The following is a 23,702-nucleotide window of genomic DNA, read 5'->3' on the forward strand; positions in this document are numbered from 1 at the left end:
GGGGAGCTCTGAACAGGATGCAGGGGGATCACAGCATGGTGCTGCAGGGCATTAGGAGGACCTTTAGCTCCCAGGCACTGGAATGTAGGAGGGAAAGCTTTCCCTGCATCCTCTGCCAGGAGGAAGCATGCTCGGGGGTTCCCCCAAGGAGCCGTGGAATGCCCACGACCACGCAGGGCAGCATGACTTCTGGACTTGCCTTGCCCTACAGACCCAGGTGTGACATAGTGGGGGGGGCAAGGGGATCTGAGCAGCCAGGTGACCACATCTGCAGCGCTGGGGGCGAGCAGAACTGCTCCGGCTCCAGCCTCCAGCCAACTGAGCCGCCTGTGGGTACCCCAGTATCCATGGAGATGGGAGGATGCTTTCCCCCCCTCCCCCCTTTCCTTCGAGCCGCTGCCGCATCCGCAAGCAGTGGTGACGGCGGCACAGGAGCAATGCTCAGCGGCGGGGACCCCCGGCAGGAGGAAACCTCCTTCCCCACCTCCCGATGCAGGCACTGCAGCACCCGGAGCCAAGCAGGGGTGAGTCGCAAAGCAGGGATCCCTTTTCCTCCTTTCATTGCGGTTTTTCCTTCCCCATCGACCCGGGGATGTCCTCACCGCCGAGGAGTGCGAGGAGGACGCATTCCCATCCAGCGCAGAGCCTTTTATTCTCAGCTCTCCTTCCACTTCCCTCTCGGAGCATCCTCTTATTTCTCACCCGGTAACGTTGCAAGGGATTGCAGTCCAGGGTGATAAAGTCAGGCAAAGTTTTGGGCTTAATATAGGTATTAGGAAATGCTGCTGCGGGCTCTGCTGCTGCCCAGTCCAACATTTCCCTTTTCCTGCCTGAAAACTGCAGCCAATGAGCATGCAGGGTGACTCTCCCCCTGCTCAGCAGCCTCCCACATCCCTGCCGGGGACCGGTGCATGGATCTGTTCCCCCAGTAGGTCTGCAGTGGCAAAATGACGTTCCCCCATCCAGCAGGAGCTCTCCTGGCTGCAGGTAATTATAATAATTATGTATAATTAAGGCTGCATGTGGAAGAGTACAGGGGGTCCTCCTACCTGGATACTCCTGCATCTCCTGCATGGTCTGAGCACTGTAGTGCAGTGGGAGGTGGACTTCTCACCGTGCCCTGCTTTCCTTGCATGATCCCTAGGAAAACCCCTGAGAACAAGATTCCTGCCGGCCTTCTTTAACCTATCATCAAAAATTAATTCTGAGCTTTGAGGAACATCCACACCACTGAGCCATCCCACCTGCTGAACTAACCCAGCCCCATGTGCTGGAAGGAGAGACATGGCTGGGACTTCCCACCTCTGAGGGCACCTCTGAGGGAAAAGAAGGGAACCATTGCTTCATTCCCTTCCATCTTCATTTTTCTGCTTTCCCTTCCTTAGACCCCTCCAATGGCAGCTGGGCTAACGCCAGTGAGAGCTACCTCCTGAAGGAAAATTACACCTTCTTGGCATACTACCAGCACTCCTCACCTGTGGCTGTGATGTTTATCCTAGCCTACACCTTCATCTTCCTCATGTGCATGATTGGCAACATCCTGGTGTGCTTCATAGTGGTGAAGAACCGTCAGATGCGGACGGTCACCAACATGTTCATTCTCAACCTTGCCATCAGTGACCTGCTGGTGGGCATCTTCTGCATGCCTACAACCCTGGTGGACAACCTCATCACAGGTGAGCAGGGCATGAGGTGAGACTTGATGGGGAAGGGAAGTGTTGAGAGACACCATCCACTTTCTTCTTGCTCTCCCTAGGAGGCCACTTCCAGAACTCTCTCCCATTTTTTGTGCTGAGTTCAAGGAGGGTGGCAGGTGGGCATTCAGATATATCTGATGGAGGTTCAAAGCCATAAGGCTGCTTTCTATTATATTGAGTGGAACAAGCCACAGCCAGGGCAGAGTATTTATGTATTTATTGCCACATGCAATTTATTAATTGTGGCCCCATGCCCAGGCAAGGCAGGGCATCACATCCTCCTGTTTCCAAGGGGCCACAGGGTCTTTTCCCACTCCACCACGTTTCAAAGGTAAAAAGGGGTTGGGTGGCATTTTGGCTCCATGATATCATCTGTGTCCCAATGCTGTGCCACACCTTAGTAGGGAAAACTAATTAAAGCCCAGCAGATCAAGGACCCAAAGGTCAGTCTCTCTGATAACAGCTGGAGTCCAACAGAAACCTTGCTATACAAGCTTCTGGAAAGTGTAATACACATCTTTTTTTTTTTTTTTTTTTTTTTGGTACTGCTGAAGTCCATGTCTGTATGAATAAGAAGAAAAAAATATAGCTCCCCCTCTTAGGACCAGGATTTACCATCACATGGTGGATGGGGACATCTAGAGGGAGTTGCTGATGGATGTTGATGAGCCAAACGTGTTCAACCTCAGGGGTGATGTGAGGGGAACACGGGGACAGGGACCAGCCCACTATTCCCAACACTCCCTCTGTGTTTGCAGGGTGGCCCTTTGATAATGCCATGTGCAAAATGAGTGGCCTGGTACAGGGCATGTCTGTCTCTGCCTCTGTTTTCACGCTGGTGGCCATCGCGGTGGAGAGGTACGTTGGGATGGGGGGATCCTGACACCTCATCCTGCATGCTGTTTGGGCAACTCCCAATGCATGTAAGACTCCAGTCCCGCCATGGGGCTACCTTCCTTCCTTTGGGGTATCCCATCGTGGACATGGCCCTCTTCCCAAGCTTGGACACCATGCAGCACCACATCCCCACTCTCTTCATCTCCCAGTTTGCTCACAGACATGTGATGATGGTGAACTGGAAACTCAAAGAGCCTCCAGGTCAAAGCTATGCTAATGCACCTGGCTGCCTCCTTGAGGTGTGATAAGGAGGTCCCACCAATCCCACAGGTTTCGCTGCATCGTCCACCCCTTCCGGCAGAAGCTGACGCTGAGGAAAGCCCTGGTGACCATCGCCATCATCTGGGTGCTGGCCCTGCTCATCATGTGCCCCTCTGCCATCACCCTAACTGTCACCAGGGAGGAGCACCACTTCATGGTGGACACCTACAACAACTCCTACCCACTGTACTCCTGCTGGGAGGCCTGGCCCGAGACAGAGATGAGGAAGATCTACACCACCGTCCTTTTCTCCCACATCTACGTGGCACCCCTTGCCCTCATTGTTGTCATGTATGCTCGCATCGCCTTCAAGCTCTTCAAGTCAGCGGCACCTGCCCGCAGCACCCGGCCTGAGGAGCCCGAGGGGAGGAAGGTGTCCCGTAGGAAGGCCAAGGTCATCAACATGCTCATCATCATGGCCCTCTTCTTCACTCTCTCCTGGTTGCCCCTCTGGACACTGATGCTGCTGACAGACTATGGTAACCTCAGCGAGCGCCAGCTGCACCTGGTCACCGGCTATATCTTTCCCTTTGCCCACTGGCTGGCCTTCTTCAACAGCAGCGCCAACCCTATCATCTACGGATACTTCAATGAGAACTTCCGACGAGGCTTCCAGGAGGCCTTTAGGGCCCCTTTCTGCTTGCCACCACGCCGGCGGCACCGTGGGCCCTATGGTGCCCGCAACCGTGTCTTCACCCAGCCCCAGGCCAGCGACTCTCCCCCCCACTCGGAATCGAGGCCGCTGGCATCCCGACGGGCTGGCATCCCTGCATGGAATGGCTGAGCAGCTGTGGCCACCAGTTTGTCTGATAGACGTGGATCTAGATGGGGACCTCGTGCATGACACTATACTAGGGAGGAAACCCCATATTGTTGTGGGTTTGGGGTCTTGATGTGATGATTAGTGAGTGTCCAACCCAAGGGCTTGTTGGGGAGTGGAAGGGAATAGGGATTTACAAAGTTATTAAAATAAAGGCACGACCTGCTGATATCATGTCTCCAAGTCCCTCGTTTACCCAGCCCATGCCAACCATTGTGGGGTGCGCGGCAGTGGGAGAGAAGATCCATGTGTGGGCTGTTCCATATTATCCTGGGCCATGCCCAGAGGAATTACATCCTGTTGTTGTGGCCCTGTGCTGCCATACGAAACTAGGTCATATCATGCCATGCTGCTATGGCCCTACTGGACTGTGCAATCTCTTGTGGCCTTGGTGGATCATGCAGTTGTGGCCACAATGTGCCAGACCATACTACGTTACTGTGGCCACGCTGGACACTAGCGTGTGGTTGTGGCACTGGTAGACCATGCCACCTCATGCTGTCATGGCCACGCAGTGCTGTGCCACGCTGAAGCACGGCACTGCCTTGTGGCCAGGCGGTACCATGCCACAGCGAACTACGCTATCCTATCCACAGCCCGCAGGCTGCGCTATACCACCCACGCCCTGCCAGCCCACGCCACTCTGCATGCACACGTCACCCTGTGCCACGTCACGCTACCGCACAGTGGCAGGGCAGCAGGACGGCTCTTTGCGCCTGCGCGGTGGGCTCGCGGGAGGGGCTCCGGTCACTAGGGGGCGGGGCTATACGAGAAGGGGGCGGGGTAACGGGCCGAATGGGGCGGGGTTGGCGCCGATGGGCGTGTCCAGACAGAGATGGGCGAGGCTACGGGCCTGGGGGGCGTGGCTGAACACGGGGGCGTGGCTACGGCCGTAGGGGAGCGCGAGCTGCGGCGCCTGCGCAGTGAGCCGAGCAGGCGGCGGGGAGCGTGTTGCAATGGCGGGGTACAGCGTGGAGGAGCGTGCCGCACCGCACAGCCTGGAGTACCGCCTGTTTTTCAGTGAGTGTGGCTGGCACCAGACCCCGGCTCCCCACGTCCCTTTTCTCATCCTCTTCTAACCGTCGTTTCCCCTCGCCCCCAATGGGGCGCTCACCTTGGGCGGACCCCAGGCCCTAGGGGCTGCCCCGCTGAGCGCCGCGCTTTGCCTTGCAGAGGACGCGGCCGGGCGGTACATCTCCCCCTTCCACGACATCCCGCTGTACGCGGACGCCGGCAAGGTGAGGGGACCGCCGGGGTTTGGAGGTGGGGGTGGTCATGGGGAAGGCAGAGGGGCTGCAGAGCTGAGGGCACCCTCCAGAAAGCAGTTGGAGCCGCCCCGACGTTGCTTTTGGCTGCTCGGAGAAGAGGCGGACTGCCATCAAAGGACAGCGATACGCTGGTCTTCATAAGCAAATACCGTGCTCCAAAGGTCCTCAGAGCAGGAACATTCGGGTGGTGCTGTGCTCTGCAGGTGCTACTGGAGCAGAGCAACGTGGTTACAGGGGTGCGGTGCTGCCCACAGGCTGGAAGGCTGCACAGGGACGTTTCTCACTTGGCAGGTTTGTTAGCAGCACCAGCCCCTCTCACTGTGTCTGAGCACCTTGATCTTTCTCTGCAGACTGTAAGCTAGAGAGGATTACTGGAGGGAGCTTTTCCAGCCGTGGGCTGGGAGGTGCTGACCTCATCCGTGTGTCCTGTCTGAGGGACTGACCTTGAGCTGCCTGCTGGGTGTCTCACCCAAGCCAGGTCTCTAGCTTGAGGCAGCAGAGCTGGGGGAGAGGTGTGCAGAGCCCCAAGCATCCTCTACCTGCACAGCCAATTCTTCATTCTCTGCAGCTATGTATAAACTAAACTAATAGCTATCCACTTTCATTTTAATTACACGTGGCAAGTGACCCCCTGCAATTAAGGATATGCAATGAACTTGTTAGGAAGGGGTGCGAGCAAAGTCAATGACATAACAGTGCTTGTTACACAATAGCAATCTAATTCTGGTGCTATGTTCCCTGTCTAGTACTACCTTTGTAATGCTAATGCTGCTTAACCTGGGAATTAGAAGCCTTGGGGATGCTAAGGGGGTAAGGTTTGACTGTTAAAAGCCATAATCTCTTTTGACAGCAAATGTTAAGGTTCAAGTATGAAACAGCTGTTTTGTGTTTTTTTTTTTTTCCTCCTGAGGAAGAAGGGACCGCGTCCCCTCAGCACAGCTAGAGACAGGACTCACCCATAAGTGAGATGCTGCACAGCGTGGCTGTGTTTCCCCCAACAGCCCTGTCCCTGTACCTCTTGACACAGAATGTCCCCTTCTGTGAGAGGAGGGAGCTCAAACACCTGGGAAATGATGTAAGCCTGAGCATTGCACCCATGCAGCTGTCACTGATCCACTTAAGTTTCCTGTTTTGCAGAAAGGTAACACAGACCTTTCACCTGCTGCCACCTCAGAACACCTGCAATCTAGGTTATCTTCATGAGATTAACGTTTGAGTAATGATACAATGGACTGGACTGCAGGACATCTATCAGGATTGGCACTAGAGGAAAAAAAAAAAAACAAAGTTTTGTTTTTCACACTTACTTACATGTGCTCTACTTTGAAGTGTGGTATTGAGATTTCACCTGTTCATGGATGTTTTGCTTTCTTCAGAATGTGTTCAACATGGTCGTGGAAGTACCTCGGTGGACAAATGCTAAAATGGAGGTAACTGTATTGCAGTTCCAGGCTGAAGTGCTTGAGCTGAGTGGGCTGCTAACCCCAGGCTTTGCCTGCTCTCCCTGCGGGCTCCAGGCTCTGCAGCCTGTAGGTTAGAGCTCGCTTCATAGAAAAAGCCACTGATTTCCTAGAGAGCCAGATACAGAAAATTATGAAACTTCTCTTTCAGATTGCAACAAAGGATCCCTTAAACCCAATTAAGCAAGATGTGAAGAAGGGAAAACTGCGCTACGTAGCTAATGTGTTTCCCCACAAGGGCTATATCTGGAATTATGGTGCTATCCCACAGGTACTGGATGGGTCTCACTCTTCAGGTGGGGGAGGGTGTGTGCCTATGTGCGTCTCTGACACCATTTCATGAGAGAGTAGAGTCTGAAGTGGAATGCTGCATCTGCAACTGTACATATAATCCTGCTAATGAGGAGAACCTGTCAAGAGAGCAGTGATGTTTGTGGGTAGAAATCTCTAGAGGCAGGCACGTAGGCACTGTGAAGAAGCTGTTGTGATAACAAGTAGCTGCTGCTTCACTCCTCACCTTGAGTTCAGCCACAGAAGTCGGTGTTCATCTTTGGGCTCAGGATGTGGTTGCTGCACAAGAGAGCTGAAGGCTCACAGTGGGTATCTGGCAGTTCTGCGTGCTTCATTCCTGCCTGGTGGAGCAGCAGGACCTAAAGCTGCAGTATAGAGCCTTGGTGTGCAGCCCCCAGGATGGATTATCTCAAAGACCCTGTGTGCTGCAAGTTAGCAACCAGCGAATTGTCCTTTTGCTCCTGATCAGAAACATGCTTTAAGCAGCTATTTTCAGAGGCTCAGCTCCAGTACCTCCTGGAGCATGGTGTGACTTCAAACACTTGCTGCTCCTGCTGAGATGCAGAAAGACACCAAGTAGCATAGGGTGTGGGACTCACATTCCTACTTCTGCTCTGCTGCCTTCAACTGCTTAACTGAAAGGAAGCAATACACGCGTCTGTCTTCCACCTCTGTTATCTGGGGTTCAGGAAACTTCTGTTAAGAAATGAGTAGGGATGGGAACAGGCAGGAAGCCAAATCAGTGAGCATTCTTTATAGATGTGAACTCCACCTTTATGTGGCTTTTTAATTTGAGAGGAAGTCTGAAATGTTGTTAAAGGGTTTGTCAGTGGGAAAGACCAGTTTACCCTTGGCAGGATAAGAACTTGGCTTGAAACTGCATTTACAGGCAACCATAAAACAGTAATGCAATTGCTAGATGTAAAAGCAAGTGTGGGGTGGACCATCATCTGTATCTTCAAGGCAATTGCATGCATGAAATAAACCTGCCTTTTGCTTCTTCTTGAGTCCCTATTCAGCATATGGAGAGATTTGTTTGTGGTTTTTTTGCTGTTTTTTTTTTTATTATTATTATTTTTTTTTATTATTATTTTTTTTTATTTTTTTTTATTTCCTGTAGACTTGGGAAGACCCAGGCCATAAGGATGAAAACACTGGCTGCTGTGGAGACAATGATCCGATTGACGTATGCGAAATTGGAAGCAAGGTAATACATTCCAGAGGGTAACTGTAATTAATGTCCCTGAAATCAATTGCTCAGAGTCATTATTCATTTCTTGCCACCTGTATCTTAAGAACATGATGTTTCTTCCCCCTGTCTCCAGAGATTGTTGATGAGATCTTACAGTGCAAGCCCCATGAGCTTAGGCTCATGAGCTGCTGATAAGAGACAGCTGCCTTCATGGTGTAGGGCTGCTTGCTGTGCTCTGACAACTTGTACCAACTCCTTTGTGCATTCCTTGAATGTGTACAGAGAACTCTTTTGTCATTGTAGGTCTGCTCACGAGGAGAAGTGATTAAAGTGAAGGTGCTAGGCACACTGGCACTGATTGATGAGGGAGAGACAGACTGGAAGATAATTGCTATCAACATTGAAGATCCTGAAGCAGAAAATTATAACGGTAGGGAGGAACATGTCTAATCCTTCCTTTCCTACCTTGAATGTCTGCAGGAGACTTTTGGGTTAGCATCTGGATAGATGCAATACAGACCATAGTAGCAGAATAGGATGTTAAGCTCTAGCAAAACACTATACTATTTACACAAATTAAGACCTTTGCATAGTTGGGGGTAATGCTATAATATGATAGAAAGTATAGCAACGATAGCAGAGTGGCACAATGCTAGGCTGTAGTAAATAAGAACAAGCCCAAACATAACAGCAGAAATGTGATTCTGTGACTGCAGAAATAGAGGAAAAAAAACTACTTACCCTTAGACTGCCTCAGGTACACAGGGATCTTCAGAGAGATGCCCTTACCTTCACTGCTAACTCTTAAATGAGGTCTGGGAAGGGGTGGATCCTGGCTCCACCCCTCTCAGTCACCCAGGAGCACTGCATGCACCTGAGCTCCCCTGGCTTGGCCCTGCCTTCCCACCAGGTGCTCAATCTGGTTCCAGCCGTGACTCAGCATTTCTGATACACACAGTATCTTGAAGAAAAGGGTGTCCTGTAAGTGGAAGGAAGTGTTGTCCAGCAGGTCTTTTATCAAAGCTGTTTAAATGTGTCAGTGTGACTTTGTTCTGAGAATGAAATGCTAAGTTCCTTCTCTGTGCACAGGCATCCAGGTTGTGTTTGTATTGAAAAGCAACTGGGATAGTGCTAGGGCTATGTCAGGAGCAGCTGAAAGAGATCAAAAGACTGGGACAGTAGCAGAGGAACTTCTGCTGTTAGATCTGGCTGACCAATCTTTCTTTCTGGCCAGATATCAATGATGTCAGAAGGATGAAGCCTGGATACTTAGAAGCCACGGTGGACTGGTTTAGAAGATACAAAGTACCTGATGGAAAGCCAGAAAACCAGTTTGCTTTTAATGGAGAATTTAAAGATAAGGTAGGGTCGGCATTCTTTGTGACTGTGAACAAAGGTATGCTGCCTAAAAACTGAGCTCTGGCTGTGTGAAGATGCGAGTGAGTAGTTGCTGACAGAGTGGGTTTCCACAGCACCAGAGGGTAGCCACCTTCATTCTTCCTGCTGCTTTTCCAGCCCACCATTCTGCTTGTTTCTGAGCTGATGCTTGCAGAAATACTAGGCAAAGAAGCACAGGGTTGTTGCCCTGCTACTGTTGTATACTATTGGTCTGTCTTCTAAATGATGTTTGCACAAGATCACGTCAGGGCTGGCAATCTCCATATCAGAACAAGAGCAGAAAACATGGGGTTTCTTTGCTCCCAACCGGAGCAAAGGGTGTATGATGTTACTCTTTGACTTGCAATAGGCTGCAGTGGAAGGAGGCCAGGAAAGGAGGGAGGCAAACTTGAGAGTTAAAATGTTTCATCATTTCAGGCCTAAAAAGCAAAGCTTGTCAGGTGTTCCCGGGTTCCCTTGGAGAAAGGGCTCTGCCTCAGCAGCATGATTCCTTTGTCTCTGTTTCTTCTCTGGGTGTAGTCAAATAACTTCTGCTCCTGAATGAGAGCTCTCTTAACTCCTTGTGTCAGGTTGGGTGGACTGGGACATCTCACTGCCCTTCAGCATGGGCAGAACTGTAATTAAAGCAGAAGGTAACAGCAAGGGTCCTTGCACACATTGCTGCAGTGTTTTACTTGGCTTTGTGTTGCATCAAACCAGGATATTTACTGTTGGCCTTCATGCTGGGACAATTGTGTGTGCTTTCATCTCCAGCTGGCCAGTTAACATTTGAGTATATGCTACTGCTTTAAAGGAAAAAAAGCTGTGCTATGCTTGGAAGCAGACTCTTTTTCTAACAGTTACAAGCCTAGAATAGCTGTATGTCTCTTCCTGTTGATAGACACAGCTGTTGAATGATCCACCCAGAGTGGAGGGAGGCCATTTATTGCAGGGAACTCAGAGATTAGAGAAAATGATTTAGTGCTTATGCCTAATGCAATGTTTGTTCTCATCTTCAACTTCAGGATTTTGCAGTGAACGTTATCAAAAGCACGCATGAACACTGGAAAGCTTTGATAGCTAAAAAAACTGACGGAGGAGAGATCAGCTGGTAGGTTAATGCTTGTGTTGCTATGCTCCCTCCTTTCCCAGAAGCAACAAGGAATTTCCTTTTCCATCTACCGACACGCTTTCTGTTAGCTGCTTGCTATCTCTGCAGGCAACTAGGCAGCTACAATAATGATGCCTGGTATTCCATCATCTAATGCTCTTGTGGGATAGACTTGAATTCTGTGTACTCACAAGCAACTTTTCTCTTCCAGCACAAATCTGACAGTCTCGGGCAGCCCCTTCTGCTGTAGTCAAGAGTGCGCAAAAGCTACTGTGGATGCAGTGAGTACAAATGGATGTGTGCTATCCCCAGTGTCGGTGTGATTTGTGTGGTGCCATAAACCTTTGTCTTTGTGTGAATAGCACTGTGTGCTCAGAAAGTTTTGGATGACTGAACGCTTTCTGAGAGACTCACAGCCAGGGACCCTGCATGTTTTGCTATGAAAAGCTTGATGTTCCCAGTTTAAGTACCATTATTCCAAGTCAGGACTCGATTGAATCTTCCTAGGCTTATGAAATACATCAGCAACCTGAAGGTGGTTGGAGGGGCAGCAAGATTAGAACAGCAGTATTGCTTCAGTGCATGGAAACACTACTGGAAATGAGAATATCTCCTTAGATTTCTGTCAGGTCATCTGCTTAACTATTGGTTTGAAAGCCTTGTGTCTTCTGGCCCTGCAGTATGAGCAGGGCAAAAATCTACCTAAAGCAAAGCACTGCTGGCATGGAGAGGTGGAGGCTGTGCAATGGCCAGGCTCAGCTGATCATGAGCTTGTGTGTTCCTTCATAGCTGACCAGCCTTGACTGCTGCAGACAAATTTATGTGGCTCATGACTAGAACTGTGCTTAGAAGTGATTTGCACAGCCCAAAGCGATCTCTTGTGAGATTAGTCTGCACTAACAGCTGCTATCTGCTCTTCCACTTCTCATTTCAGGCACCACCGTGTAAAGCTGCCAACCCAATCCCACCTGAAGGTAAGTTCCCAAACTCACATTGCATTCTGGTGAGGACTTCCTCAGGGAAACTGTCTGTAGGAAAAGGAGGATCAAGACTGACAGCTATAGGCCTTGTCAGACATGTCTCAGTAATGCTGTTCAGTTGCCACATCACTTGTACTGGGCCCTTACTTCCTTGTTGTGGTACATGATGCTGGGATGTGAGCAAGAGACCTGGGATGCCACTTCACTGTGGAGAAGTTTGATCTGTAGCAGTCCCTCAATGCTGGAAGAAGAGCACTTCAGAGGACTGAAGTGCAGTGGTAGCAGCAGCGTTTTCACTACTTCCTCCCAAGCAGGGTTTCATCAGTGTAGGTGAAGTGAGAAAAGGAAGCACTTCATTTTCACAAAGAGGGGGAGAAAATGGCCATGAGTGCAGGACTTCATTTGCTGCTGACAAAGGCTCTATCACTGAGCAAGTGGCAGTTGCAAGCTGGTAGTAAGGTTTTCTGCATGTCAGGACCTGGTGCACGGCTGCATGGGCAAATGACAACCGTGGGACAACTCCTAGGCCTGCTGAGTCAGATGGGTGTGAGGGAAGCTGTGCTGCCAGCAACTTGGCAGAGCCACGCAGCTGCTCCTCATGGCCTGCTGAATACGGCTGGCTTCCTGAGGGTATCACTGCATGTTGGGTGTGTGATGCAACTGGCAGAAGCTGGTGCAAAGCACTGAGCTGAAAGTGGTGTCTACAGCACCATGCAAGCCAGCTTTGAGCCAGTTCACACTTGAATCATTAAGGCTGGAAAAGCCTTCTCAGATCACCTCATCTCCACCTCCTTTCAGGAGTAGCAGTGAGCAATGAGGTCTCTCTTGAACTTGCTGCTCTCCTGACTGAACCATCCCAGTTCATGGAGCGGCCATACAGGACTAACCCTGCTTTGTTGTGCCCCATGCAGTTGACAGGTGGTTCTATTACCAGAAGAACTGAAGGCTGAGGATGCCTGGTGCAGCAGCTGCACCCTTCCCACCGTGAAGTCACCACGTGCAGAAGTAGCCCAGATGAATAGTGCTGGTGACAAGGCGGAGACCTTGCCTGTGACTTGCACCAATTAGAACTGCCTGTCTAGCCGTGATGCCTGGTGTATCGGGTCTTGTGGAGGCTAGAAGACATAATTTGTCAATCAAAAGCTGCTGCTTGTGTGTGGTCTGGTGGTGTTTTGTAACTGTCAGCACCTGCACAGCTTTACGTACAGAGGCTCACCCGGTACACGTGCTGGATGTTAGAAATAAAACTACTGAACTGTCCTCTGTGCGTCCTGTGCTTCTTTCCCTGCTCTGAGGGACGGGGTAGCTCGCTGTTCCGGCGGTGTTTGGTGGAGGTTCCTTATGCTCGTCACGCTGCCGCTCGCGGGACTCGAACCCGGCGTTCGGCCGCTGGGTGGGCGGGCCGCGGTTGGGGCACGGTGGCGGCGCGCCGTGACGTAGAGCCGCAGGGCCGACGTGGGAGCCAGCGCGGCGGACCGGAAGCGGGCGTGGCGCAGAGCGACGCACTTCCGGCGGGGAGCTGGCGGCGGAACGGGAGCGGGGTCGCCGCGGCCGGAGGTGGGCGCCGGGCCGGAATAGGCCGAGGGAGGGCCGGACCGGGGGGAGGAGCTCGGGAGAAGGGGGACTTGGAGCAGAGGGGGGCGGGCCTGGCCGCGTCACTGATCCCGGCTGCCGCTGTGCCCCGCAGGCGCTCGATCGTCAGCGATGTCTTTCATCTTCGAGTGGATCTACAACGGCTTCAGCAGCGTGCTGCAGTTCCTGGGTGAGGCCCCGCGGCGCGGTTCCCTGCGGCCCTCCGGCCGCCGTTGCGGCTCCTTGCAGATGTCGTTCGTTCGTTCTGGGCGAGGGGAGGGGTTGATGGTTAGGCCCCGCTGGCAGGAAGCCGGCCGGCCCGGGGCAAGTGGGCTCTCTCCTCCAGGAAGCGATGTGTTACTCCGTGCCTGGCCTCGGTGTCGGCAGCGTGCTGATGCATTCGGCCCATCTTCACGTTGAACCCCTCTCTGGGGCAACAGATCATCATGTTACCATACAGCGAGCTCACAGAGTTGCAGGCACTGTTTTACCAAGATTCGTGGCTTTTATTTCTTCTCGGAGCACTGTGAATGGTGAATGCACAGGTGGCAGCCAGCTTTGGGGAGGGACCCATGGACGTGTTTCTCTCTGCTTGCCTCCAGGGCTCTACAAGAAGTCTGGAAAACTCGTCTTCCTGGGCCTGGATAATGCGGGCAAAACCACGCTGCTGCACATGCTCAAGGACGACCGGCTGGGCCAGCACGTTCCCACACTGCACCCCAGTATGTCTGCCCTGTGCACCAGTGACAGCTCTGCTCTGGGGCTAATGTGAATCGGTGTTTTACTTTCAAATATAGCGGCCAAGAAGTGGTGTGGGTTAGTGAATATCACACACCACACCTGGGGAAGGAGAGGGCTTCTGATAAAAAAAAAAATAAAATCCCAGAACATCCCAAATTGGAAGGGAATCTAGGAATCATTGAGCCCAACTCCTGGATGTGTGATAAGGGATAAGAAACACAGATTAATAAGCACGTCCCTAAGTAAGAGGCATGGAAGTTATTTTCTCCCATTTGTGAAATCATTGAAGAGTTTCAGTGGCTGAGTTCATCAGGGAACAGGTATCTGACACAAGGGCCACGTGATGCTGGTGCACATCCCCAAGAACCACTAGCTATAATAATTCCTTTCTTTTTTCTGTGTTCTTGCTTTCCAGCCTCAGAGGAGCTGACAATCGCTGGAATGACCTTCACCACTTTTGATCTAGGTGGCCATGAGCAAGGTAAGTGCCAGCTCACTGAGGAGGGTCTGCTGATTTCAATTGTGTTCCCCAGCCACTTTTGGAAAAATCTCCCAAAATGAGGTGCTGGAGGGTGAAGGGAATTGGCAGTACCTAACTGCTTGTAGCTTGAAAGCCGTGGTGGAGTCAGAAAGATCAACACACTGGAAAGGTGATATAAGTGGTATAACGATAGAGGGACTAACACCATAGAAAGATATTATAAGGGAAGGAAAAAAGACTACTCACCTGTCTCTGAAGATCTAGGGTCACAGAAGAAAACTCTCCAGAGGAGAGATCTCCAGAAAGAGATCCTTCCCCAGTGGCAGTCAGCCTTTAAATGGGGTCTAAGAGAGGTGCAGCCAGGCTCCACCCCTTCCGGTCACACAGCTGAATTGCCTTCACCTGTGCTCCCAGGGCTGACTGGGTCCTTTCGACAGGTGGTCAATCAGTGGTTCAGGCCGTGACTCAACAGTTACCATACACTGAGCTATTAGTGGAAATGGCTTGGCTCTAAGAAACTGGTTGTTTCAGTGGCTAAATGTTTGTGCTTTATTTTGGCAGCTTGGAAAAAAAAAAAAAGCTGCCAGCTCACGCTCTGCTGCCTGCCATATTTTTAGTTGTAGAAGGCTTGTATGTCACAGGCTTATTCTTCTGAATATTCACTGCATTTTTATCTTCAGATTTCCTTTCTAGAAGTCCTAAGAAAAGTTTTTCTGTGTTTTTTTCTGAATACACACAAGCAGGCTGACGATCAGGGGTTTTGCTGCAACAGGAACAGTGCTCGTCAATATTGCATAGACAGACTCTCTGTGCACAAGAGTTGGTTGCCTGCTGACAAGCGTCTGTCACCCAGCAATTATCTGACTGCTTGTGAAAGCGGGGAGAGCATGAGCAGGACGGCTGGCTGGCTCTCCCAGCCTGCCCCAAAATCCCGAGGGGGCAGTGGGGCTCTGCTGTGGGCACAGCAGCCCAGCTTTTCTCACAGGAGGTGTTGGTCTCTTGCCTTCCAGCCCGCCGGGTGTGGAAGAACTACCTGCCTGCCATCAATGGGATCGTCTTCCTGGTGGACTGTGCAGATCACTCCCGGCTTATGGAATCCAAAGTTGAGCTTAATGTAAACTTCACTTTTTTTCTCCTTTCCCTGACACTTTCGACTAGCTAAATTATAAACAATGTTCCTTTTTGGTGGGGTGGGACTCGAGGCAGCCTCGATGCCCTTGCTGTGGGGTGACTGTAGGCTCCTGAGCACACTTTAAAGAATTTCAGAAATGGCCCATGCGTCCTGCAAAGCCCTTCTGGGAAGACCCCTCCCACGGGAGCTGTAGCACCAAGGAATAACCCTTGTCAGTCACAGAGCTTACCGAAACAAAGCTTTCCTCAGATGACAGATATTTGTTCTGCCTCTGTGTAACTTAAAGATGTCTTGCACGCAGGCACTAATGACAGATGAAACAATATCCAATGTGCCAATCCTTATCTTGGGCAACAAAATCGACAGACCCGAGGCCATCAGTGAGGAGAAACTGCGGGAGATCTTCGGGCTTTACGGACAGACCACGGGGAAGGTAGGGAGGCACGCGGTCTGGGCACTTACAAGTACATGTTCCTTGCAGAGGGAGGTGCCCTCTGGAAGCCAAGTGGTTTGTTCCTGTGGATTTGTCCTAAACGTTTGACTGGGCTGAACCTTTAATAACAGTGATGCCCTCGGGCGAGTTTTGAAACATCCCGAGTTGTGCAAACACAGCACCCCTAGTTGGAAATAAGGTGCTGCGCTGGAGTTTGACAACAGTTGACACATTATCAGGCTCTTCTAGTTTTATTACTCCCAAATTTTGTTCAGCTTACTGCCTCACCCCATTGTCAGTTCTAAAAATTAAAGTTGATCAGAAGTGCTGGGTGACAGCGGCAAAGAACTCCGGGTGCTTGCTCAGCCGCTGGCTTTGGGAATCGCCTTGGGCTGGCCGTGCTCCTGATTTGTCTCTGGGCCTTCAGGGAAACGTGCCACTGAAAGACCTGAACGCGCGCCCCATGGAGGTGTTCATGTGCAGCGTGCTGAAGAGGCAAGGCTATGGCGAGGGCTTCCGCTGGCTGTCGCAGTACATTGACTGATGCAGAGCGCGACCCCGGACTGATCCTGCTCGCAGCTCCCTATGGACTGTCCTGTCGGGACACAGAAGGCTTCCCAACCCCAGAGCGGCGCGACCGTGGGACCTGGTGAGCGCCCATCCTTGCACAGTGGTGACACAACTCCTTTCTATGCTGCGGGGACGCCGCGTGGCTCTGTCCCTCGGGTGCCACGGTTCCAGCAGTGACACGGCCGGCGGGATCAGGACGTGGCACCGCTCCGTGCCGCTGGAAGGAGCGCGTCTCACCACTGTGGCCAGCTGACTTCAAGAACAACGAGAAAGCAATTCTATTTTTTAAAGAAAGTGTTAATGTAAACGGCGTCCCTTCTAACTCTTTAGTTTTAACGTTCATCTTGTTTAGTCCAGAGTCTCTGTAGGGTTTTTTAAAAGCATATTTAGACTTTTTGCAAAATTACAAACACAGCATCATGATATGGAAGTCCTCGATGAGCAGCAGCCGGCTCCAGCACTCCATGGGATGCCCACACGGTGCCACGCCGACACAGCGAGGGTCTGGGACAGCACGTGTGGCACAGGGCTGCAGCACTGCCTGCCCTCGGAGCGCCGCTGTGGGACCACGGGGCCGCCGGCAGCGGCTGCAGCATGGAAGCGTTGGACGCTGGCATATCATAAGGTTGTTAGTGTAGGCCGCAGCGGTTTCTTTTCTACTCAGTGGGTTTTTTGTCGAAGTTTCCTTGCTGTCTAGCTCACGTTGCGTTCAATAAAGACGTGTCTTTCTGCTCTCAGGGTGGCAGTGCCCAGCAGGTGTTTCACCCACTGGCTTCGTGGAGGTGCACGAGTGCAGCTGGCTGCGGGCACCTCCTGCCCCTGCCGCTCGTCAGCAGTCACCACTTTCTGCGCTTCCAGGAGTTGAACGTTGTACGACGGGGGCAGAGTTTAACTTCTGCGTTCGATCCTGCAGGTGGAGACACAGAAAAAGCAGCGTGGGCGCTCCCTACTGCTTTGCATGGCGCAACCCCGTGCAGCGCCGCCTACCGTGGTGCAACGCCCCGCCCGCGCCCGGCCTCTCGCCACGTCGGCACGCTCAGCCCCGCCCTCACCAATGGGGTCGGGCCGCGGAGCTGCCGGTGGCCAATGGGCGAGCAGGGCGGTGCGGGGCTGTGCGGCGCTGTGCGGCCATGGTGGCGGTGGGGCGGCGAGTCGCTGTGCTTTGCTTTGCCTCCGGTTGCTCTGCGTTGCTTGAGTTGCGGCGTGTTGCGTCGCTCTGCGTCGTTCTGCGTCGCTCTGCGTTGAGTTGCTCCGCGTCGCTTCGCTCTCCATCGCGTTGCTCCGTGCTGCATTGCTCTGCAGATGGCTGAGGACGGCACCGCGGTACCATGGGAGCTGCCCGGCTGCGTGGTCAGTGTGTCGGACCCCTCGGAGCCGGACGTGGAGCCAAGCAGTTGCAGCGGGGCCATCCTGTGCCGCAGCCCGGGCCTGGTGCTGTGCCCTGCTGCCATCTTGGTGCCCTTCCTGCAGCCCGACGTCACCGCCTGGCCCCACGGCGATGCCCTGCCACCCTCGGCGTTGCGGCCCGGGCTGCGCATCTCGGTGCTGCAGGCTGCCCCACCACCTGACACCGTGCAGCGGCACGTCGCGTGCCCGCTAGCCCTGCTGCGCTGCGATGCCTTCGCCCGCGCACTGCCTGGCACGCTCAGCACGGCCGAGGAGAGCACCGAGGCCCTGCCCTGGTTCTGCTGGCTGCGGGTGCCCGGCCTGGACACACCTGGCGGTACCTGGACGCCCTGGGCCCCGGCAGCCACGCTGCACAAGGGCGCGGCGCTGCTGACCTGTGGGACGCCCTTCGGTGCGCTCTGCCCCGAGCTCTTCCTCAATGCGCTGAGCACCGGTGTGCTGAGCAATGCCGCCGAGCCTCACCGCGCCCTGCTGCTCACCGATGCACGCTGCCTGCCCGGCACTCAGGGTGGGCCCGTCCTCGCCCTCGCGCCCGCATCCTCCCCGCCGCGTCTCGTGGCCGTCGTTGCTGCCACTGCCGGCTGCCAGGGCGGCCAGGGGCTGGGGCTGGCGCTGCTCTGCTCCCTGCACGCCCTCCTGCAGAGTGCCCGCGGAGTGCTGCCCGAGCTCGGCAGCCTGCCTCCGCCACTGCCGCTGCCCGAGGCCCACGGCACCCCAACACTGCGCTGCGCCGTGCTGGTAGAGAGTGGGAGCAGCTGGGGGTCGGGCACGCTGGTGGCCCCGCGGCTGCTGCTCACCTGCCGGCATGTGCTGCAACGGGGCGCCCCGCTGCGCGTCACCCTGCGGCACAGCACCACGTGGTGAGTGTGGCCCCGTGGGATGATGGGGGCTGGGGGTGGGCAACGTGTGATGGGTGTGCAACCCAACGTGGTGGTGAAACCCAACATGAGTCTCGCAATGGGCGTGTAACCAAGCGTTGGTCGTGCAACCCAACATCGGTTGTAAAACCCAGAATGGACCATGCAATGTGCATGCCAACCAACATGGGCCATGCAACGGGTGTGCAACCCAACATGGTTGGGTATCGCGACGTGAGCCATGCAGTGGGTGTGTAACCCAACGTAGGCTGTGCAATGAGTGTGCAACCCAACATAAGCCATGCTATGGGTATGCAAGCCAGTGTAGTTGTGCAACCCAACATGGATCGTGCACAGGGTGTGTAATCCAAAACCCAGCATGGGTCATGCAACTCAGCATGGGCCATGTTATGGGTGTGCAACCCAAAGTGGTTGTGCAACCCAACATGGGCTGTGCCGTGCAATGGTTTTGCAACCTAACATGGGTCTGCAACCCAGCAAAGGTCGTGCAACTCAGCATGGGCCACGCAATCTGAAATAGGCCGTGCAATGAGGATGCAACCCAAAATAGGTCATGCAATAAATGTAAAGAGCTGGGCCACTGCAGCAAAGAGCTTCTTCCCTTTGGCCACATCCAGGTTTGGAAGCAATGTAAGATGAAGTGCAGGGTGCAACTTGCATTTTTGCAGACCAGACTGTTCAGCATCCCCATGGCCACGTTCATGGGATGGCTCACCCCTAACCCTGCTTTTTGCTATTTTCTTTATTTTATCCCCATTTTGCACCCACAGTGACACTATCCTGCAGGCCCGCCTGGTGTTCGCCACGACTGAGGCGTCCCCCTTTGACGTGGCAGTGCTGGAGCTGCAGGACAGCGTGCCCAGCTTCCAGCCCCCTGACCTTGCCACCACTTTCCAACCCGGTGAGTGCCAGCTTCAGGTTGGGGGGGTACAGGGCACAGTGGGTTGCCATGGAGGAATGGGGCTGGGACAGTGGCATCCTATGGGGACAGTGGGGTCCTGTGTAGGGGTGCCATTAGAGGTGTGATGGAATGTCCTAACGCCGATGGTGTGGTGCAGGGGAGGCAGTGCTGGCGCTGGGTTTTGGGGCACTAGGCCGTGCGTGTGGCCCCTCAGTGACGGGGGGTGTGCTGTCGGCCGTGGTGGGAACCCCCCCGGTGATGCTGCAGAGCACCTGCGCCGTGCACGCTGGCTCCAGTGGCGGCCCCCTGCTCTCTGCTCGCGACGGATGCCTGCTAGGTGAGCCCCTGTCCCCACTGCATCCCCAAAGTGTCCCCATTGCGTTAATGCCTTTGGTGACATCTCCCTCCTCCAGGCATCGTGGCCAGCAACGTGCGGGACAACGCTGCAGGGACCACCTACCCACACCTCAACTTCTGCATCCCCATCTCCTTGCTGCGCACACCCCTTGCCCGCTATCGCTGCAGCGGGAACCCTGCTGCCTTCGCCCCACTCAATGCTGCCAGCAAGGGGGCACAGGCAGCATGGCGGCTGCAGCAGTGGCCCCCCAGCAAGCTGTGACCCCTCCCCCAGAATTGGAGTGCTTCCATAAAAGCCCTCATCTGAGCCATGGAGTCCCTGGTGGTGGCTGGGGTCAGCAAGACGTGGTGGCCCCCCAAGCGGGGCATATCTGGGGACAGAGCCCTAGGTAGGGGGCTGGAAGGGCCAGGAATGGGCATGGAGCGTTCGACACAGCACGGGCGTTTATTTCACAACACCGCAGCAGCAAGCACAGCACGGACAGGGGGTCAGGGGCATGGGGGGGATAGGTGGGGGGGAAGGGTGTTGGTGGGTTGGGTTTTTTTTTGCTTTTTTCCCATTTTTTTCCCAATTTTCGTTTATTAGTGCACTTTCTGACCACGCAGCAGCACGCTAGGTTCTACTCCCCTACCGCCCACCCCCCCCCAAAAAAAAAATAAATTAAAAAAAAAACAAAAAAAAACCCCAACGGGGGGGGGGGTAGGGGGCATGAGCTCAGCCTCGCACTGCTTGCCCCCCGCCCGCCTTGGGGCCCGCCCGGGCGAGCGCCCCACAGCCCTGTCCCACTTGGAGCTGGGGGCTGCCCCTGCGCTCTGTGCCAGGGGGCAATGGGGTGACAGGGGCTGCCCCCAGCCGTGCCCCCCCCCCCCCGCCTCTACCAGATGTAGCCACCATCATCTCCTTCACCCGCCTCAGCCTCCTCCTCCTCAGCTTCCTCTGTTGCTTCCTCAGGCTCCTTCTCCTCCTCATCCTCCCAGCCCACGCCACTGCCGAAGTCTCCTGAAAACCCCACTGCGTCCTCTGTGAGCACAGGGATTACTCAGTGATGGGGCCCCCCCAACCACTTGGGGATGTCACCACACAGTCTCCCCCAGCTCACCGCAGTCGGGATGGCCATGGGAGCGGGTGCCGCTCAGCTCAGTGCCGTGCTGTGGATCCACGCACCAACACTGTGCGCCGCCTGGTTCACACTGCGCCCGCTGGTAGTAGCCGTCCTCATCGCAGCTGGGTACGAAGGTGCCTGCAAAAAAACGGGTCCCCAACGCACCCCAGAAGACGTGCAGTGCCCGGACCCCCTGGCATGGAGCACCCCAGCCCCACCGCATCAGAGGGGCCAGGACTCCCTGGGACCCCAACTCACCGGGCTGCACATTGGCTGCCTCCTGCATCTGCAGCCGCTCCAGCTCCCGCAGGCACGGTGGCTCTGCAGCATCCACACACGTTCAGGGGCTGGCCCCATGGTATGAGGTGCATCCCCAGAACCCCGTGGCATGCATCCTCTCTGCACTGCATGCACCCCCCCATCGTATGCATCCCTTGACTCTCCAATGTGCATCCCTCCGTGGTGTGTATGCATTTCCCTGATGCTGCGCAATGCACCTGAGGACCCCATGGCATGCATTCCCCCAACCCCATAGCGTGTATCCTCCCTGCACTGCATGCTGTTGTGCACGCAATGCTGTGCAGTGCATCCCCCCAGCACCACCCCCCCTGTATTGCATGCATCCTCCCTGGTGGGCATCCCCAACCCTGCAGCATGCATCCCCTCAATGTTCTGCATCTCCGAAACCCTATTATTCACATCCCTCCCCTCTGTCACACCCCAAAACCCCAAGGCACGCACCCCCCCATTACCCTGCAGCCACACGCACTTTCTCTCCAGAAGCAGAGGCACCACTCGGCGGCAGTGACGCGCCCATCACGGGAGGTGTCGCAGGAGTTGAAGAAGGCGCGGATGCACGCCTCGTACTTGTCCAGGTTGATGGCAGCCAGCTCGGGCTGCTCCAGGACGCGGTCCCCACTGGTGTCCAAGCGCCCGAACATCCACCCCACTGCCTCCTTGCAGCCGGCCGCCAGCGCTGTGGGCAACGATGCCACCATTGGACCCGGCCCCAAAGGGACATGGGGACAAGGGGGATGTGGGGTTGGGGTTGCACCGGTGCCGGGGGTCCCTCCGGAGGCGTTATGCTTGGCGTTCTCACGCAGGAGCTGGAACCAGTCCCGCAACCGCTCCCCCAGATCGGCCAGGTCCTGCCCAGTGCACGGCTCTGCGGGGAGGGAGGTCACGATGAGGTGGGGGACACCCCCACACTGCACTGACGCACCACTCCATTGCGTGTGTCCCCAAATTGCACCCCCGTGCCACACAAGGGCATCCCCAAATTGATGGGAACACCTGCACATTGCATGGGTGCACCGCTACATTGTGCGGACGCACGGGGGCACCGCCACATATTGCACAGGTGAATCCCAAAATCACCCTCCCATGGCACGCATGCAAACGCACGCCCCCCCCACTCACCCTGCGTGCTGCCGGGGGTGGGGCAGGGGCAGTGCCCATCGCAGCGCGCCGTCAGCTGCTTGCCGGCCAGGCACGCCTGCTGCTCCAATTTGCACTGGGGACACAGCGTGGCGTCACGGGGGGCTGCAGCGCCACAACCCCCCCATCCCCGCGCTTACCGCAGAGCTGTACGTGTGTCCGTCGGAGCCGCAAACGGGCGCCGGGCGGGCGGAGTGGCACGGCCTGCAGCCCCCGTGCTGCTTGATCCTGAAGGGGAGAGCCACGCTGAGCTCCGTCTCCAAATGAGCTCCGACTCCAAATGCGTACCTCCCCCGCCCTCCCCTCCGCCCCCCAGCTCCTACCTGTGCTCCAGCTTCTTGCGGCTGACGCAGACGGCGCGCTGCGGGCCCTGCGGCACGCACACCTTGTGCCGACTGCACTTCACCTTCTGGCACGGGTCCTTGGTGCTGTCCTCTCCTGGGGAGCAAGGCGAGGAGGGTCGCTTAGGAGCCCCCAGGGAATGCAGCCGCGCACGGCTACGGCTGCCAGAGGCTGGGACGGGGCCGCGCTCCCCCCTCCAGCCGACACCAACCCCCCCCTCGGTACCTTCATCCGGGGGCTGCCCGTCCTCCCAGCTCCGGATGTAGTCGTCCTGCGGGCACAGCGCAGGGTGGTGCAGTGCACGCAGCCGCTTCACGCGGGGTGCGCTGCACACAGGCGGGCACCGCGCGCGCACGGACGCCGCACGTGCACGGGTACCGCACACGGCCGGGCGCCGCACAGACGGGCGTCGTGCACACAGGTGTGGATCACGCTCACGCACCGCACGCGGCAGGGCATGGCGAGCTGCGCACAAGCACGGGCACCGCACATCCACCTGCTCGCCGCACACGCCTGCGAGCACCGCGCTATGCACCCCCGTGCGCTCCGCACGCACCCGCGGCACACGGACGTGCATCACGCACACGCACACACGCGGACACACGCGTCGCCCGGCCCCGCGCGCCGCACACCGCCACACGCTCACACGGACACCCGCGCGTGGTGCAGAGCGCTGCCCGGCACAGACCCGCGCACCGCGCACCGACGGCGGCGCGCCGCCCCGCTCACCTCCACCTCCTGCAGCGCGGCGCGGGGCGGCGGTGGAACAAAGCGGAGCGGAGGTGAGGACGGGCGGAGGGCATCACCCCGCGCCCGCCCCCACCCGCGCCCCGCACTCACGTCTCGGAAGCGGTTCCAGTGCCGGATGCGGCCGCCGTACTGCGCGATGGAGGACAGCCACTGCTCGTCCTCCAGGAAATTGCCGCCGGGCGCGGGGCCGGGGCCGGTGGCGGCGGCGGCGCCGGGCAGCAGCAGCGCGGGCAGCAGGGCGGGC

At 55.5% G+C, this 23,702-nt stretch overlaps 5 protein-coding genes across 6 annotated transcripts; 4 read left to right on the forward strand and 1 right to left on the reverse strand.

Moving 5' to 3' along the window:
• Positions 1-472: 472 nt before the first annotated feature.
• On the forward strand, positions 473-3,689 carry NPFFR1 (neuropeptide FF receptor 1). Its single transcript, XM_042863238.1, has 4 exons — positions 473-524; positions 1,386-1,676; positions 2,456-2,555; positions 2,865-3,689. The coding sequence occupies exons 1-4, from the start codon at positions 491-493 to the stop codon at positions 3,637-3,639; spliced, it is 1,200 nt and encodes a 399-aa protein (XP_042719172.1). The 5' UTR covers positions 473-490; the 3' UTR covers positions 3,640-3,689.
• An 895-nt stretch (positions 3,690-4,584) lies between these two features.
• PPA1 (inorganic pyrophosphatase 1) lies at positions 4,585-12,614 on the forward strand. Its single transcript, XM_042863306.1, has 11 exons — positions 4,585-4,695; positions 4,849-4,913; positions 6,320-6,373; positions 6,555-6,674; positions 7,815-7,901; positions 8,190-8,316; positions 9,121-9,248; positions 10,289-10,374; positions 10,586-10,655; positions 11,309-11,348; positions 12,266-12,614. The coding sequence occupies exons 1-11, from the start codon at positions 4,632-4,634 to the stop codon at positions 12,295-12,297; spliced, it is 873 nt and encodes a 290-aa protein (XP_042719240.1). The 5' UTR covers positions 4,585-4,631; the 3' UTR covers positions 12,298-12,614.
• Positions 12,615-12,851: 237 nt separating this feature from the next.
• SAR1A (secretion associated Ras related GTPase 1A) lies at positions 12,852-17,020 on the forward strand. The gene is made up of 7 exons (XM_042862985.1): positions 12,852-12,911; positions 13,042-13,116; positions 13,529-13,648; positions 14,083-14,148; positions 15,159-15,262; positions 15,582-15,713; positions 16,141-17,020. The coding sequence occupies exons 2-7, from the start codon at positions 13,059-13,061 to the stop codon at positions 16,255-16,257; spliced, it is 597 nt and encodes a 198-aa protein (XP_042718919.1). The 5' UTR covers positions 12,852-12,911; positions 13,042-13,058; the 3' UTR covers positions 16,258-17,020.
• Positions 17,021-17,399: 379 nt separating this feature from the next.
• Positions 17,400-20,308, forward strand: TYSND1 (trypsin like peroxisomal matrix peptidase 1). Of its 2 annotated transcripts, none has more exons than XM_042863390.1 (4): positions 17,400-18,550; positions 19,339-19,469; positions 19,737-19,806; positions 19,883-20,308. In XM_042863390.1, the coding sequence occupies exons 1-4, from the start codon at positions 17,586-17,588 to the stop codon at positions 20,217-20,219; spliced, it is 1,503 nt and encodes a 500-aa protein (XP_042719324.1). In that variant the 5' UTR covers positions 17,400-17,585; the 3' UTR covers positions 20,220-20,308. The 2 variants fall into 2 exon arrangements, with proteins under 2 accessions (XP_042719324.1, XP_042719325.1); XM_042863391.1 differs by having other exon boundaries at positions 19,627-19,806; positions 19,883-20,133.
• Positions 20,309-20,558: 250 nt separating this feature from the next.
• SPOCK2 (SPARC (osteonectin), cwcv and kazal like domains proteoglycan 2) lies at positions 20,559-23,701 on the reverse strand (the record flags this gene model as incomplete). The annotated part of the gene is made up of 11 exons (XM_042863143.1): positions 20,559-20,847; positions 20,927-21,067; positions 21,188-21,250; positions 21,699-21,905; positions 21,984-22,094; positions 22,349-22,442; positions 22,507-22,594; positions 22,690-22,804; positions 22,934-22,979; positions 23,438-23,446; positions 23,549-23,701. Coding segments are annotated over 11 exons (1,173 nt in total), but the record flags the coding sequence as incomplete, so codon positions are not given.
• Between the last annotated feature and the right edge of the window lies 1 nt (position 23,702).

Source organism: Lagopus leucura, unplaced genomic scaffold (genome assembly GCF_019238085.1).
Source record: "Lagopus leucura isolate 7727_CA_CO unplaced genomic scaffold, USGS_WTPT01 Super-Scaffold_739, whole genome shotgun sequence".
NCBI classification, from domain to species: Eukaryota; Metazoa; Chordata; class Aves; order Galliformes; family Phasianidae; genus Lagopus; species Lagopus leucura.

What these genes read in the sequence shown, in the direction of transcription:
- NPFFR1 (XM_042863238.1), top strand. Translation starts at nt 491, where the DNA reads ATGCAGGCACTGCAGCACCCGGAGCCAAGCAGGG. An exon ending in GCACCCGGAGCCAAGCAGGG is followed by an intron (nt 525 to 1,385) that starts GTGAGTCGCAAA and finishes TCCCTTCCTTAG; the next exon opens with ACCCCTCCAATGGCAGCTGG. An exon ending in GTGGCCATCGCGGTGGAGAG is followed by an intron (nt 2,556 to 2,864) that starts GTACGTTGGGAT and finishes CCAATCCCACAG; the next exon opens with GTTTCGCTGCATCGTCCACC.
- PPA1 (XM_042863306.1), top strand. Translation starts at nt 4,632, where the DNA reads ATGGCGGGGTACAGCGTGGAGGAGCGTGCCGCACCGCACAGCCTGGAG. An exon ending in GGACAAATGCTAAAATGGAG is followed by an intron (nt 6,374 to 6,554) that starts GTAACTGTATTG and finishes CTTCTCTTTCAG; the next exon opens with ATTGCAACAAAGGATCCCTT. An exon ending in GACGGAGGAGAGATCAGCTG is followed by an intron (nt 10,375 to 10,585) that starts GTAGGTTAATGC and finishes TTTCTCTTCCAG; the next exon opens with CACAAATCTGACAGTCTCGG.
- SAR1A (XM_042862985.1), top strand. Translation starts at nt 13,059, where the DNA reads ATGTCTTTCATCTTCGAGTGGATCTACAACGGCTTCAGCAGCGTGCTG. An exon ending in CGTTCCCACACTGCACCCCA is followed by an intron (nt 13,649 to 14,082) that starts GTATGTCTGCCC and finishes CTTGCTTTCCAG; the next exon opens with CCTCAGAGGAGCTGACAATC. An exon ending in AATCCAAAGTTGAGCTTAAT is followed by an intron (nt 15,263 to 15,581) that starts GTAAACTTCACT and finishes TCTTGCACGCAG; the next exon opens with GCACTAATGACAGATGAAAC.
- TYSND1 (XM_042863390.1), top strand. Translation starts at nt 17,586, where the DNA reads ATGGCTGAGGACGGCACCGCGGTACCATGGGAGCTGCCCGGCTGCGTG. An exon ending in TGCCACCACTTTCCAACCCG is followed by an intron (nt 19,470 to 19,736) that starts GTGAGTGCCAGC and finishes GTGATGCTGCAG; the next exon opens with AGCACCTGCGCCGTGCACGC. An exon ending in TCGCGACGGATGCCTGCTAG is followed by an intron (nt 19,807 to 19,882) that starts GTGAGCCCCTGT and finishes TCCCTCCTCCAG; the next exon opens with GCATCGTGGCCAGCAACGTG.